Here is a 17750-nt window from a genome sequence, read left to right as displayed (position 1 = left end):
TTTGATTGTTTGATATAACAGAAGTCATAGTTTGAAATATCTAAAGTCTACAACATTGGGTTGTTAACATAAAAGGATTAAAAAATCAGAGTTTGTGGCAAAGATTCAATTCCTTTAATTCATATTTAATATTCCGTGGTGGTCATATCCTGTAACAGGGATAACTTTGATTGAGTAATCAAGCATTTATTTTCAAATTCAAAAGTGCCCAGTGCACATTGGATATCTAGATCAAACGTTCAAGATTAACAGTACTAAACAAAATTGTTCCGACATGTTTTGATTTTATATCAGTAGTTAAAAAAAAGTTACTAATTCTCTAAGCTGCGAACATTTTAAAAGATGGAAGTGAATATATTTTTATCGATTTATATCAGTTTCTTTTATTTAACGAAAGAAGCAAAAAGATCGTTTATCTTGAACGCTTAATCTCGATATCCAATGTGGGCACTTCTAGATTTAAGGAAAAGTGCTTGATCCCTAAAATAATGCAAGGAAAAGTTCTCTTAATCTCTTTAGATCAGTTTCTTTATTTATAAGTATTTAAAATCTAAAGAGAACACCGAGCAGGTAGCCATCATGTAAATTGTATATGCATTATGCATTCCTAAGAAAGTTGGTATTTTTAATAAACAAAAACGTGCAGAATTAGCAGGTATAAAAACGGAAAATTGGTTATTATGTATATATATATATATACTTGTCTATCTAATTCTTTGTATCAAATAAACGTCATAACGACTGAAGCGATCGGACCCAGGGAAGGTTTATGAATGATCAAAATTTCAAAAATTGGCCTCCATCAAAATTCCATTTTCGTTAAATTTTTAAAAATTTTGAAAATCCACGAGATTTTTTGATGATTTTTTTTTGTTTTGTTCTACAATGTACACAAATAGAACATGTTCACAATTAAGATATAAATTGGGCGAAAAGCGCTCTAAAAGCCTAGTAGTTAATTTAAATTTTGCAATTATAAGGCAAATTTCCGTCCGTTTTGGAGAACTGACCAGATAAGATATTCATACCAATCCAAGGGGAAAAAACTATCATAATTTGGTGGTTAGGCCGACAAGATAAATGGTGCTAATCGCTCCTGTCCTTTGTATAGGTTTCAATTACTAGTTATTCTCTAAAAATTATGAAAAAGAATCTATCTGCACCGAGAATTAAAAGCCTTCAAAGGATTTGAGCCTTTGCCTTAAACTAAAATGTTCTAATCCCTTTATCTTTGCAACCCAATTCCGTACACCTTAGATATTTCAAATTATGTATTCTGGTAGATCAAATAATCTAAAATTAATATATCAAAGATATGCACCATCAAGTTGCTAAGATATAGGGATTTGAAAATTTGAGTTTGTGACAAAGACTCAAATCCTTTGGTTGTTTTCACCCAATAAATAATTAGAATCAAATCAGAAATCTTTTATTGAACTTTTTTGTAAATAAAAATCGTAGATTTAGTTATTTCCTGTCTTGGCGTTGAAATTTGCGGATGCCGCGCCAATATACGAAACTAGAAAGAAGAATACGATGACTGTGTACACGATGAACATCAGACGATCTACAGCTTGTGCAATGAGGTTCCAACCCTGGAGTTTGGGTAGATCAGGTTGAAGGTTCTCTGTATCATCAGCACCCCGGCTCCAGGGGGGGACTATACTAGCGGGAACCTAACATAGACATCTTTATAGAAAAAAGTTAAACGTCTGGTTTAATTACTTTGCAGAATTCTTTAGCTTGATAATTGATTATGTAAATTTGATTTGTTTTAATAAGAAACAACGTCAATTAAATGATTCAATGCTGATAAGTATTTCTTTTAAACTTAAAAGTTTGTATTTTTCTTTTTATTGACATTAAAAAGGACGATTTTATTTCATGGTCAATTTGAGCTTGAATTTGTTAGCGGAAACATCTGAAGAAATAGCTGTAAAGAACGATTTTTGTTGCAAAAATCTGTACGTTATGTTTATACCTCCATTGTAAATAATCAATTTTTGGACAAAAAAAAATAAAACAAAAAACGTTTTTGCGTAGACTAAGATTTAAAGTGTATATTCCTTGTGAATTAAACTTGCCACTTAATAAATGGAGGGTCACTTGAAAACTCTAAAATGGACGCGCTTGGACTGAAAGATGGAGCCATAAAATGTATCCAGAAGAAATTCTGTGTCTATACATTCTTTGGAATGTATAATTTATCCAAAGGAATAAATGGAGGGTCACTTGAAAACTGTAAAATGGACTTTCAACTTGCACTTTATTTTAGGCACAATTTAAACCATGAGATATTTTTTAAAGGTTACCCAAATATGCAGAACAAAATGAGGATTAACTAAATTAAATTTAAAAATAACTGAATAGACCTGTCCTATAAGAGGAAGATTTCCCAGACAAAGGAACGGAGAAATCATCTGAAGCGGAGCCAAAAAACGCATTGAGGGGGAATCCGTTCTAGAAGACATAAATAATATATAAGAGAGAAATCATCTGGAGTGGAGCCAACAAACACATTGAAGAAGAATCAGTCCTTGGAGTAAATATATGATATAAGAGAGAAATCATCTGGAGTGGAGCCAACAGAGTATTGAATACGAATCAGTCCTGGGAGTAAATATATAATATAAGAGAGAAATCATCTGGAGTGGAGCCAACAGAGCATTGAAGATGAATCAGTCCTGGGAGTAAATATATAATATAAGAAAGAAATCATCTAGAGTGGAGCCAAAAGAGTATTGAATGAGAATCAGTCCTGGGAATAAATACATAATATTGTTGACACAAATAAAAGAACAAAAGGGATATTCCTTAACTTTATTGAATAATAAAATCAAATTTGTTTTAAAATAGTGACCCTTAAAAAAGGGGTTATCTAAACGGTTGAAAATGAAATAACATTGATTATTAGTGTTGAAAGGAATGGAACAGTTGGAGCTTCATGTTGGTGGAGCAGATCAACAGGAACTGGCAAGAGAGGATTGATAACACCTGGAAAATAAATAATATATAAGAGAGAAATCATCTGGAGTGGAGCCAACAGACACATTGAAGAAGAATCCGTCCTAAAAGAAATAAATAATATATAAGAGAGAAATCATCTGGAGTGGAGCCAACAGACTCATTGAAGAAGAATCAGTCCTGGGAGTGAAACAGAACACAAGATTAAATAAATTACTGAGACATTTTATTAGATAGGAATGATTTTATTCACATGTTGATTACATTTCTGACTAACAGATGGAGAGCTAACTCATTGAGAAATTCAATAAACTGACATATTGAAAAAGAACTGATAACAGAAAAAAATTAATATAACAAAGCTCTTCGCTTAAACGTATATATAACAGAGCGTCATATATCAAATAAGATTATCTCCAAGTTATAACGCCAAAATAAACCCATAATACTCAAAAACATAGCATTTTCCGCAAGAAAATTCTTAAATTAGCCTTATTAAATTTTTCAAAATGACTCATTTTTCTTAAATTTTCTGATTAGTCTCGAAAATCGTAATTGAGACCAATTGACGATCTAATATGAAGTGGGACACCCTGAATAATGAATATAATGTTAGCTACAGCTGGCAAAATGGCTGGACCAAATTGGCTGACATTTTTAAAGGAAACCCATGGATACCCACTATAACCAGGGGTAAATAGGCTAAAATATTTCGAAATTATTTTCTTCTTTAAAATTCCAATTTTTTTACAAACTGTTTTTAGATTTTATGAATGCAAAATGTAATATACCCCCACACTCTTTCTTTTCGGGTTTTGATTTCTCAGGATTCTTGGATGAAATACATGTCTTTAATGAAAGCCAAGCTTACTCATGTGAGCTTTTGTTACTATTGACTTAGCGAGGTTAAATTAAAGTAAAACTAATTTACAGATTTTGATTTACAGACCAGTAACTATAATTTTGCAAGGGGTGCAGCACTAAGTTATAAAATGAAGGTGCCCCTGGTGAAGGTTCCTCCGTTGTAGGAGCCCCTGGTGATGCTTCACCTAAAGTAGGAGCTTCTGGGAATGGTTTCTCTACAGTAGGAGCCCCTGGAGAACCTTTCTTAAAAGTAGGAGTCCCTGGTGAAGGTTGCTCCGTTGTAGGAGCCACTATTAGTGAAGGTTTTCCAATTCGAGGAGTTCTATGTGGTGCTTCTCACATAGACACTTTTCCATCCTGTGATGTGAGCTCCCAGAGGGAATCTAAAATCCCTCAGTTGGGTGTATTAGATCTCCCAACGTCCAAACCCATTTTTCGTGGATCCAACAAATCTACTACTGAATTTAACCTAGCACCCTCCTCCAGTTCCTACAGATATGTTTGGATATTGTAGTGTAAACTTTATCCAAAAAGAACAAGATCAAAAGTGGGGGATTTTTTTTGCCTCAACGGATCCAGCACGAAATGATGTGTTTTGGTACATGCACATTAGAGAACCAATCTTTGTTGTATAGACAGTGAAAATATAAAAATGTAAAATACCTTTATAAACATGTATATTTAGTATAAACGTATTTAGAAACCAATGTTATAATTTTACCAAATGAACAATTAGATCTTAAAACTATTTAAAATCCTAATGGAATGAGAAAGTAAAATTTATGCGACATTACAGCTAGGATCGACTTTGTGGCCTCGTATCTCATCTACGCAGTGTGAAAAGCAAGTTTATCTGATCACATATATATAAACTTTGCTTGTCTGGGTTTTGATTGTTTGTTTGTTTCCAATAAACGTAAAAACAGGTGAACGGATCAAGCTCAACATTACTGAGGCAGCTTACGTTATCCCACATTTTTTATTTTTTTTAGAATTTTGAAAATGCTTAAAAAATATTATTAAATCCGCGAACTTGTTTTGTCATCTAAATATGTATAACACTGCTTGTCTGTCTGTATGTTTGTTTGTTTGTGTCAATGAATGTAAAAACGACTGAACCGATCGGGCCCAAATTTTCATTAAAATAAAAAAATCCACGACATTTTTTTTAAATCCGCAAACATATTTTGTTTTTGTTTTTCGATGTATAGAAAGAGAAATGTTCAAAATTGAAAAAGAAGATGGGTGCTTCTCCCAGATATTTCAAATTGTACAAAGAGAAGATGCTCACAGATAAAGCCACAATTAAAAGTTAAAATAGACGATATATTTGGCTTGTCTGTTTGTTTGTATTCAATAAAACGTCAAAACGGCTGAACCGATCAGAACCAAATTTTGTGTGGAGCCTCACATAACCCCAGGAAAGGTATTTGGATGCTCAGAATTACAAATATGTTTCCCAAAAAAATTTTTATTTTTGTAAAATTTTGAAAATCCATTAAAAAAATATGATTAAATCCGCGAATTATTTTTCGTATTGCTTTTATTGTACAAAGAGAAAGTTTAATTAGAAGATGGTCGCGAACAAAGATATTTATTTATTGGTGCGGAGCGCCCTAAAAGCATAGTCTGCTCTTGTATTAACGTTGCTTGTATCGGTTTCTGTTTGTTTGTTTGTATCCAATAAACGACTGAACTGATCGGGCCTAAATGACGCCAGGGAGGATTTATTAATGCTAAGAATTACAAAAAATTATTTAAGTAATATTTTGAAAATACAAGAAAAAAATTGTTGATTCGCAAAAAATGTTATTTTTGTTTTGTCAGCAGAGAAAATTCTGAAAGATTGAGCAAATATTAAAAGTTGAAAAAAGAAGATGAGCGCAAATTCAAAAACTTTGTTCTTCTTAATAGGTGTTAAAAAAAGAAGTTTTGATTAAACCATATTAGATTTTAATTATATGTTCAATTTACTTTAGCTTAACGTGTTTCACATACAAACAAAAATTCTTCCGTTCCAAACGATTTATTTCAGAAAGTGCAAAATTTAAGAATTAAATTACCTTTCATTTTATGGAGGTAATTTTTTTTCATTTCTAGTCTCTTTTCTAATTTGTTCTTTCTCTCCCCCCAAGTTACGGCCCTGGATCCGAGCTTGAATTGAAAAAGGGGAATTCCTTTTTTTTGGCTGAATGCGTGTTTAAACTATGCCCAATATCCTTGGTGTGCTGCCTACACCATTAAAATGATTACCGACCCAAGGTTTTACAATTGTAAATCACATATTCTTGATTTAAAGAAAGTTACTGGTATATAAGCCTTTCATCTGCAGACAAGACTCAGTTTTATCAAGAAACCTCTAATTTAACCTATCACCATGATAAAGCTTCTGCTGATTTTATGTATTGTTCCAAACTTTATTTCAAACATATTTGTTTCTGGAATTCGAAGAGGAGCACCTTTCTCATTAGGTCCCGATATTGGAGGTAATAAATATGATTATAGTTTTAGAGGGACAGGTCCGGAGTCTATAAGTCCTGCGTCTCTATCAGTTGATGATACATATTCTCCATCAATTCCCAATATTGGCGGTAATACAAATAACTTCATAAACACTCAAAAGAAAATAAATGATGAAAACAAAACTAAAGAGAAAATAAGATTAAGAGAATTCAGACCTAGGAAGCAGTATCGCCAACTCCAGAATTATAGAAGGCTTAGTGTTGGTTATAGAAGACGGCCTAGCTAGTCCTAGTTTTAACTCAGTCTATAAGCAATACACCCTACCCTACTCCAATAGTGGATCTACATCTAATACTAAATATACCACATCCAGTTCCTCATATACTAATCCAGTCTACGTGAATAGTAAATCTACAAAAACTAAATATCGAGCATCTCCAACAGAATCCTGCAGTAGATCAGCTTTATCACTTCTACCATCAGTAGTTGGTTCAGTATACTGTACATCTAGCTGTTACAGTATTCTTGGAAGAGAGAATGCAGAGAAATGTTGTCAATCTGCTGATTCAATAGAAGCATGTCCAGTTACATGGTATTCTTGTAAATTATGCGCTTTTTAAATATATAAATGTCCATGATTATACCATTTTAAAATATATATCATGTCCGTTATACCATTTTTAGATATATATCATGTCCTTGTTATACCATTTTAAAATATATATCATGTCCGTTATACCATTTTTAGATATATATAAATGTCCATGTTATACCATTTTTAAACATATATAATGTCCATGATTGAGTCGGATTATTGAATGATTCTAAAGATGATTTTTTATCCTTTTCTCTCTCTTATTCTAACTTGACAATAATACGTTCATCCTTTCCAAAATGTCGTCTTCATTCCTATTTAACATTTTTATCCACTAAATCACTTATTCTCTTATAGTTTTACATACAAGTACTTTATCCTATCTGTATCTTTATACTAAACTTCAATATTTTGCTTATTCTCTTTCAATACAGTGGTTCTAAAAAAAACATCTACTCCTTTGCCCAATCTTTCCAATCACTCTAACTACCAATATAACAACCCTTATTTTCATCCTAGCTCTCATTAATTCCTAATCCCAAATTTCTCTACAGCTGATTTCCATCCCAATCCCAACTTCCTCTTTAGTTTATATCCTTTCCAATTCCCAACCTTTTTTACCTACTTCCAATTGGTTCTATCTTATTCATATACCTTATTCCCAAACCAAGTCTAATCCCAATATCTTGAACATTAGTTGATAATCGTTTGGGATCCCAATAGTTTGGATTTTATGTAAAAGTTACGACACTATAAACTTTTTATATCATGCTTTCTTTATGACAAATGACAATGGACAAGAAAATATGAATTTTAGAAGTATTAGAAAGAAATAAGCCTGTGCAAAAAAAAACCAGCCTGTGTCAATATTTTGCGCAGTATTATGCTGCCTAGCTAAAGGGGTGTTTAGATCCCTTGAAACAAAAGTTATTAATATGTTTTCATGTTTTCACTTTTATATCTTTTTTTAAGCCTAAAAGTGTTTATATTGTCAAATATTACTATCTTTAAATTTGCCCTGCATTTGGCAATCTGCAAAAAGCAGGCTAGACACAGTCGATATAGAACCAGTAAAGAGGAAGGATTCAAGATGTAACTCTACAAAGAAGAAAAGAACTGTTCGACCCGCGTACCACCCTCGCGGTCAAAACGAGTGCAAAGAACCCTATATTCTTTATGTGACCAGATCTGATCAATATACTTCTTTAATTTGCAACCACATCGATTCATTAGAGAGAGAGAACATCATATTGCTGGTTAAAGATTAAGAAGTCTTTTATATTTCTGGTTATATATATCCTACCATCTCAAACTACCCTCCCCAACTCAACTTCAAAATACTTCCTCGCCAATTCATCTCATTTTCTGAGACATGTTATACCATTTTTAAACATACATAATGTCATGTTATTCAATATTTTTGCTATCTAAGCCAGATCAAACTGAGAGAAAATATAGACGTAGTATACAGGGTTACCCACAAAGGATGAGACCTCAGAGATTTAATTTATGAAGACTTATTTATTTATTCAAGGTTACCCTCATTATTATTCTTTCTTATTTCACCAAATATTCAATAGATTTGTAGTAAAATATGTTCAAATCAAAGTACCCAATTAACCTTTAAATCGTCAGATCTACAGGAATTAAAGTCGCAACCCTGTATAATAATTGTGAATACTGAATAAATATTGTTTTCGAAAATTTGTGTCAAAAAACTTATTTGTTTATTGTAATTTTAACTGTTATATGTTATCAAAGAGGTTCAAAGTTAAATTTCTAGCTCCATGAACTTGAATTTTTTTCTACAGTGAAAACCGGAAAACAATGAAATAGGAAGACGACATTATAGCAATACTTAAGTGTATTTGATGGTGTTACAAAGCAAATAGTTTTACCAGACACTTATCAAATTATTTTTTGTGTGAAATGGGTCTGTTTACACTGTAAAATTGCTGTGTTTTACGGTTATTGAACTTTTTAAAATTATTCCAGAGTTTTCTTGTTATGACTTTAGGTAAAACTTGTATTTGGAATATATTCTATCCTTTAAAAAACAATACACACAAATGCTTTATAGTAAGACCGAAATGAGGGATAAGGGATACTATAGTTTTTAAGATGAGATCTTTGTGGTAGATTTGTTAATCTCAGTGCGTTGTACTGTACAATATTATTGTATAGGGTGATTGTAGTGCGTTGTACAGTACAATATTATTGAATAGGGTGACTGTAGTGCGTTGTACGGTACAATATTATTGTATAGGGTTACTGTAGTGCGTTGTACGGTACAATATTATTGAATAGAGTGACTATATTGCGTTGTACGGTACAATAGTATTGAATAGGGTTACTGTAGTGCGTTGTACGGTACAATATTATTGAATTGGGTGACTGTAGTGCGTTGTACGGTACAATATGGTGTATACCTTTGATATTTCAACTATATGAACTCTGTTAGGTCAAATAACATAACTTTAAAATAAAAAATGTTTTTGATTTGTTTGATTTGATTTTGTGGCAAAAACTCGGTTCCTTTCAGCTTTTAAATTAGAACAACATTGTCTAAGTATCTGAAGTTGAATAACCTTTTTTTATTTTTGTAATTTCCAAGTTTTTTTTTGGCACCCTGTCATAATTTTTATTTGTATGTAGTAGTACCTGGATACAAGATTAGCCAAGGATAGGATAACTGCTAACTGTACAACAGCCAGTACCACTAGTCCTAGAATATACGGTGGTAGGCGATTATATCAACATAATGAAGACGACTTTCGATTTAAATTATAATTTATATCCAGCTTGTAATAAGAATGAATACACAAAAACATGGAAAAAAGAAAAGATGTCAATGAAAAAAGCTTCTCTTTAATTACTTGTAAACTTGTAAGTTAAAAAAAAGCTTGTTAACATTAAAACTGTTTTAAAAAGTCGTCTTCATTATATTTATAAATAGAACTCCCAAGATTTTCTCAAAATTTAGCCTATATAGTGTTAGAAAAGCAAATGTTTAGAATAAACAATTGTTAAAACAATTGCTTATTTACACTAAGCGAGATTTTGACCTTGAAAGAAAATATTGGCAAAAAATGAACCCGCTTAATCTTTAAACAACATTGGTTAATTTTTTCAAGCTGAAATTTGCGCGGAGAACAAAACTTTTTAGTTGTTAATCCCTTGATTTACCTGTCGTCATGGCAACTATCATGGGCATCTGACCTCCTGCTGATGGCAGAAAACTCCTGAAAGACGAAAAATGTGTGATATTTGACAAAAAAGTATCTTCTGACCAACTATAGTTTAAATATGCAATGGTGCAGGGTTGGCATGAAAAAAAACCCGGCCCAAAAAAAACACCGAAAAAAAACACTAAAAAAACCACCTGTTAGCGCGCTTTTTTTATTGGTTTATTTTAGAATTTTTCTAATTATTGCCTTTTTCTTCACTCTTTAATGATAAAAAAACAAGGTTTTCTATCAACTTTATTGATTTTTACGGAGTTTACACTTACAGCACTAAAACTGACACATATGATTAAGGAAGGTTATAGGAGACCTCCTAATCTCAGGGATAAACTTATCCGAGTCAGAATTCCTAGATACTCCTAGATTGAGGCCAAAGAGGCTAATACCTGGTATGAAACCGTGTGGTTTAAATTGCCCAACTTGTCCCTACATAGAGCCTGGAAAAGTTATACAATCCTCTAATACCAGTAAGAAGATTGAGATTAACTTTCAACTGTAAGACCAGAAATGTAGTTTACTGTATTTCATGTGAGCAGTGTAAACTACAATATATAGGACAGACAACAAGATCTTTAGATGAAAGAGTGAGAGAACATATTGGTTACAATAGAAATCTCCATAAAAACCAGCCTACAGGAGAACATTTTAACCTTCCTGGACATGAACTCTACCATCTAAAACTTAGCGTACCAGAGAAGGGTTGGGACCTCGGAAGAAGTTTACTTGAAGTACGAGAGATTTTATGACTGAACTCCCAGGAATGAACAGAAAAAAATAGTTTTCATTTAACTGTAAATTGTAATTCATTATTCTTTTTATTTCCAATTCTTTAAAGGGTTTAAATACCCCTCCTTAGACAAGCCGCCTCCCCCTGATTTACGTAAAAGTTCGTTAATTAGATCGACCCCCACCACCACTTTATACACTATAAACTAACCAGTCTGTTTTTAATCTTCATGACAGAAACAATCTCAAGGAATAATAATTTTCTTAAAACATTCTTTAAAAAGTGAATATTTGCAAATTATCTTTTTCCATCTCATGATCTGAGTTCATTTCCCTTTTGTCCATTTGACAGCCCATTTGATTTTTTTTTAAATCAGTTTTGTTTGTTTATTTTCTTTTGTAGTTTTTAACATCGATTTTGATGGTTATTATATCGTTAGAACTGACGAGGGTCAACCTTGACAGAAATATATTTTCAATAAATGTGGAACTAACATCTACATTTTTCTATACAAAGGGTTGGTCCATCACCATCACCGAATTTTAGATATTATTGTATTTGAAGAGTATTCATATATTATTTCAGCTTATTATCACAATATTATTATTTTTAATAACTATAAAGTTCACCTATTGCTTAGATTGTCATATTATTATGAATAAGTATGAACTTTAGTAGGTTTGAACTACTTTCAAATTTAAAAAAAAAAAAAAAGCCCAAAGAAAAACAATAAAACCAACTGGGCTGGGTTTTTTAAACCCTGTTTTTTCCAACCTTACTTACAATGGTGTATTAAGTATTTAAAATAGGGTTACCCACAAAGGATGAGACAGTAAAGACGACTTAAAACTCTTGGAATATGACGATCCTAAGTTTATATTGAATCATTGAGTCTTCTGCCTTAAATGTTGTCTTTAAATTGTTTATTTAATGATTAGGCAAAGAAGAAAAGAAGTTTTTAGTCGCAGAGAAGAATGAATATAATAAAACGGACAAAATAAATTCCGTACAGTCGTCTCTGAAGTCTGATCCTTTGAGAATAACCCTGTATATGGGGGGAAGGTTAATTTTATAAATATTTAGAAAAGTAAGTTTTAATATTTATTTCTAAGGGGGTCTTGCCCCCCTGTCCTTGATATGGTATACCTGTGAGCTAAGAGTGTTATAACCAGTACACCAACAGCAGCAAGGTTCAATCTGAAACATTTTGAAATCAATCTACAGGGTGATTTTTAAAAGTCGATTTTTTCAACTGTTCACCAAATCAAAACTATGTACAACAAAAAGATGATTTAATATTTATGAGCTCATAATTACATGACATTTGATAAAGAATTATTAATCTTTCTCTTAAGAAGGCTCTCAAACTGAAGCTTCCAAATTTCGAACACAATATTTAAACAATTTGATTTTTTTCCATCACATGGAGGACGAATTTAGTATTATAAAATTTGGAATCGTATTCTACAAGATCTTCTTATATATCTAGGTTCCTTTAAAGGTATTACAAATGGTCAGAAACCATAATTTAAAAAATTTGAAAAAAATATTTTTGGGAGAAAATGGAGAAAAATTGAGAAAAAGGACGTATTTTTTATACTGTTTGAACTGTTTAAGGGAGACCTTTTTTCTGGATGTAGCCATTGTTGCTTACAGAATTATCAAATGTCAAACAGTAAGTAAGAATTTGGGTGTTTTTTTTAATATTCTAGATTTTTCATCTAATTAAACACATATGAAAAAAATCGACGTTTAATCTGTAATTTAGTGTATTTCTCTCGTTCTCATTATTTCTTTCTATAGACAGCAATAAAATACAATAATTTGAACTTCGTATTTTTCATGATTCCATATAAAACAATTATATAAATGAAAAAAAAAGTTTTTTAACGGTTCTAAAAATATCTTTAATACTGAACAGGAAATTAATGAAACTTTGAGAAAAAAATACAAAAAATAAAATTGAGCAGCAAAAAGAAACAATGGACAAGATAAAGTAAAAATATTGAAGATGAAAACTGTTCGAAAGAAAATTGGCAAGACGTAAAAGAAAATTCGTATTTGGGATCTAAATCTTAAAACTAGCATATTTGGAATCTTATGAAAAACAGAGTTTGACAAAATTTTCTTATCTGTAAGCGAGTTTTAAACTAAGTCTAGAGGTTGAAGAGAGATGAATCTAAACTAACCTAAGTCTAGGGGTTGAAGAGAGATGAATCTAAACTAACCTAAGTCTAGAGGTTGAAGAGAGATGAATCTAAACTATCCTAAGTCTAGTGGTTGTAGAGAGATGAATCTAAACTATCCTGGTTGAAGAGGGATGAATCTAAACTATCCTAAGTCTAGGGGTTGAAGAGGGATGAATCTAAACTATTCTAAGTCTAGGGGTTGAAGAGAGATGAATCTAAACTATCCTAAGTCTAGAGGTTGAAGAAAGATGAATCTAAACTAACCTAAACTAGGGGTTGAAGAGAGATGAATCTAAACTATCCTAAGTCTAGGGGTTGAAGAGGGATGAATCTAAACTATCCTAAGTCTAGGGGTTGAAGAGAGATGAATCTAAACTAACCTAAGTCTAGAGGTTGAAGAGAGATGAATCTAAACTATCCTAAGTCTAGGGGTTGAAGAGAGATGAATCTAAACTATCCTAAGTCTAGAGGTTGAAGAGAGATGAATCTAAACTATCCTAAGTCTAGTGGTTGTAGAGAGATGAATCTAAACTATCCTAAGTCTAGAGGTTGAAGAGAGATGAATCTAAACTATCCTAAGTCTAGGGGTTGTAAAGAGATGATTCTAAACTATCCTAAGTCTAGGGGTTGTACAGAGATGAATCTAAACTATCCTAAGTCTAGAGGTTGAAGAAAGATGAATCTAAACTAAACTATCCTAAGTCTAGAGGTTGAAGAGAGATGAACCTACACTATCCTAAGTCTAGGGGTTGAAGAGGGATGAATCTAAACTATCCTAAGTCTAGGGGTTGAAGAGAGATGAATCTAAACTAACCTAAGTCTAGTGGTTGAAGAGAGATGAATCTGCACTATCCTAAGTCTAGAGGTTGAAGAGAGATGAATCTAAACTAACCTAAGTCTAGAGGTTGAAGAGAGATGAATCTAAACCAACCTAAATCTAGGGGGTGAAGAGAGATTAATCTAAACTAACCTAAGTCTAGGGGTTGAAGAGAGATGAATCTAAACTAACCTAAGTCTAGGGATTGAAGAGAGATGAATTTAAACTATCCTAAGTCTAGGGGTTGAAGAGAGATGAATCTAAACTATCCTAAGTCTAGGGGTTGAAGAGAGATGAATCTAAACTATCCTAAGTCTAGGGGTTGAAGAGGGATGAATCTAAACTAACCTAAGTCTAGCAGTTGAAGAGGGATGAATCCAAAAAGCTGAAAGGATCAAACAACATGAAACTATCAGAAATATTTAAAATTGAGAAACATTATAAAATGTGAATCTGGAGATCCAGCATTGATCTCCATTTTATGCAGATTAATTTATTTCCTCTTCGATATCGATCGTCTTGATCATACCCTGCAGGGATAACTTTAATTTAGAGATAAATAATTTATCCTCAAATTTAAAAGTGCCCACATTGGATATCGAGATCAAGAGTTTAAGATTAGAGATCATTTTGGGATTTCCGACAAAATTATTGTATTCTTCAAACCATTGTAATTAAAAAATCGATTTTAAATATTTTCCTAAAAGTGGGAGAACAGCAACCTGAAAAGGTTTAAGACAATTACAAAAATTTAATAATTGTCAGTTTTAAAAAATCATAAAAAAGTGCAACCTTCTTATCAAGAAACGATCTTCTCTGTAGAACGAAATCAACCTAGAATCAAAATGATATTATTAACATGCATTTAAGAAAATGTCATCAAATTTCTTTTATTATCCTAAATTATAAAATCCTAGAAAAGATATTATCAATTTTCAGATTGTAAAACGAAAATATTTTGTTTATAGCTCCGGCATGACGTAATGCTCAAGGGTCAATAAAAATAATGAGAAGCTATCAAATTACATTATATTGGGACGTATAAGAGACACTGTTTACAAATACACAATATGTTGATTGTTTACATAAAACTATAATTTCTGATCAAAATTGTAAATTATCCCAGTGAATTGTAAATCAACCCTGTGCCCATTTCTTTAGTAAACTCACTATATTCATAACAACAAACATGCACAGTCCCTTTATAAAAAAAGGTTTCAGGGATTCGCGCATCTTCCCTTTATAAACTATCTGAACCTGAAGTTCTACGAAGTTATCTTTATATGCAGTAATCTCTATTCTTTGCTGTATTCCAGATACAATATCCCAGGCACCAGGCACAAAATTATCCCTGATTATTATTATTAGTTTTATTATTATTATTATCATTATTATTATTATTACTATTATTATTATCATTATTATTATTATTATTTTATCATTATTGTTATTTTTATTAATTTATTAATATCATTACTATCATTATTCTTTTAATCATTTTTATCATTATCATTATTATTATTATTATTATTATTATTATTATTATCAATATTGTTATTACTATTGTTATCACTACTATTATTACCTATCAACATTGCTAATATTAGCTCCAGATATGGTTGTAATATCTAGCTCCCAACCTGTTTTAGTCCAGCTACCAACCAGCAGTCTACACTTCTATACATAAACAAATGTATTGTACAAGGGCGTATACAGAAATTCTATTAATTTTTCAGGGGGAGGGGGGCGCAGAATCCAACTCCCTTGGGAATCATACAGAGAGAACCAGAAAACTCTGAAATATGAAGTCCACTTTTAGACTCAAATTGTGACTTTACTTAATAAGTGATTTATTATCTTACTAAAAAATCTATTTTCTTTGAAACAACATTGCACTTCAGTATTGCTATAATGTCGTCTTCTTATTCCACATGTCCATGTTGTTCTCCTAGGATATCTTATATCCCTAAGCAGGGAAGTCCAAAAGTACATTTTTGAAAGTTTTAGTGAACAAGAAATTCGCTAAAATTCCAAAGAAATCCCTTCCAAAAAAAAATTACAAATTTGCCTAAATTTTTCTGAAAGTACAGAAGAAAGTAACTTTATTTAAGTATTCCTGAAGATTCAAAGAACACCTTAAAGTCCCTTACAGTGATAAAAAGAAAACTCTGGAATAGGAAGTCAAATTTTAAGCTCAAGTTATGACTTTAATAGTCCAATGAACATGAAACATATCAACTGTGCAGTGTAAACAGACCCATTTCACTTAATTAGTGGTTAATAACTATAAACTTACTATTAAAGCTAATTACTTTGTAACAACATCAAATGCAATTCAGTATTGCTTAAATGTCGTCTTCTTATTCCACAGTTTTCTATTTCAATCTGATTATATCAAAAGAACCCTAATTTATATCTAAAGGTCCCTAAACTATACCTGATAGTTCATAAATTATACCTGATAGTCCCTAAATTATACCTGATAGTCCCTAAATTATACCTGATAGTATCTAAATTATACCTGATAGTCCCAAAATTATACCTGATAGTCCCAGGGCCAGTAAGTCCAGTCTAGTTCACAACTAGTATGAAGATTGACCGGGGGGACCCACCAAATCTAAATATTAATAATTATCTCTTCTGAGGGGTAAACTTTAGCTTTAGCGACTAAGCTCAATATCCAAGGTGTAAACTTTTAAAATAAAGAATTTAAATTCAGTTCAGCTGATAAATCTGCAGGTCACTATGGGAGAAAATCAAAATCAAAATTGTACATCTTTTCACTCAGACTTATCATTGTTAGTCTAATCGACATGTAATGTAATAGAGGGAAATTATGTTAACAGTTTCAGAATTTTCTAATAGCATTTAACTTTTCCTTTTTAGCGTGTTGAACAATTTATAGCCATGATTTTTTATCAACCCCAGGAAAGCATTGCGGCATTTATTTTAGATTCATTATTTACTGAATACTTACCAGACCACTGCTGACCAGACCCACGTCGGTCATCTCATAGTCGAAGTGCTGAAGGCTGTTGTACACCATTATATCAGGCTTCCAAACCTTATCCGGACCCAGGTGTACAACACTAAGAACATAAACAATATTATCTATTGTACAACACAAGGTACATAAACAATATTATCTACTGTACAACACAGGTATATAGACAGTATAATCTACTGTACAATACAGAAATAGACAATATTATCTACTGTACAACACAGGTATATAGACAATATAATCTACTATACAATACAGGTAAATAGACAATATTACCTACTGTACAATACAGGTACATATACAATATTATCTACTGTAGAACACTAGGTACATAAACAATATTATTTACTTTACAACACAGGTATATAGACAGTATAATCTACTTTACAACACAGGTATATAGACAATATAATCTACTATACAATACAGGTAAATAGACAATATTACCTACTGTACAATACTAGGTACAGAAACAATCAGGCGTTAAACTAGACATTCAGCAAAGGGTAGGCAAAGTATAAAATCTTTTTGAGTATATAAGTACAACTATGTACACTAGGTACATAAACAATATTATCTACTGTACAACAATAGTATTTTATGAAAGCATACCTAACATTTTCGTAGTTTTCTGGAATCCATTTTAGCCTTGTATCTTTCCAGTTCATGACAAACCAAACATGGGAACTGGTAGGGTTAAAATATACATGGGGGGGAAACTGGTAGGGTTAAAATATACATGGGGGGGAACTGGTAGGGTTAAAATATAAAATGGGGGGGAACTGGTAGGGTTAAAATATACATGATGGGACTGGTATGGTTAAAATATACATGGGGGCGGGAACTGGTAGGATTAAAATAAACATGGGGGGCAACTGGTAT

General features: G+C 31.8%; 1 protein-coding gene across 1 annotated transcript; it reads right to left on the bottom strand.

Annotated features, from left to right (window-relative positions):
• Nucleotides 1-1413: 1413 nt before the first annotated feature.
• On the bottom strand, nucleotides 1414-17587 carry LOC111696311 (neuronal acetylcholine receptor subunit alpha-6). The gene is made up of 13 exons (XM_023465881.1): nucleotides 17481-17587; nucleotides 16842-16953; nucleotides 16407-16481; nucleotides 15450-15541; nucleotides 15122-15215; nucleotides 14657-14698; nucleotides 14565-14586; nucleotides 14213-14273; nucleotides 12005-12055; nucleotides 10073-10128; nucleotides 9548-9611; nucleotides 2373-2460; nucleotides 1414-1676 (listed from the first exon to the last, which is right to left on the bottom strand). Exons 1-13 carry the CDS (start codon nucleotides 17534-17536, stop codon nucleotides 1464-1466), a joined length of 1026 nt encoding a protein of 341 aa, XP_023321649.1. The 5' UTR covers nucleotides 17537-17587; the 3' UTR covers nucleotides 1414-1463.
• Between the last annotated feature and the right edge of the window lie 163 nt (nucleotides 17588-17750).

Source organism: Eurytemora carolleeae, unplaced genomic scaffold (genome assembly GCF_000591075.1).
Source record: "Eurytemora carolleeae unplaced genomic scaffold, Eaff_2.0 scaffold254, whole genome shotgun sequence".
Taxonomy (NCBI): domain Eukaryota; kingdom Metazoa; phylum Arthropoda; class Copepoda; order Calanoida; family Temoridae; genus Eurytemora; species Eurytemora carolleeae.
This window is presented reverse-complemented; position numbering and strand designations above follow the sequence as displayed.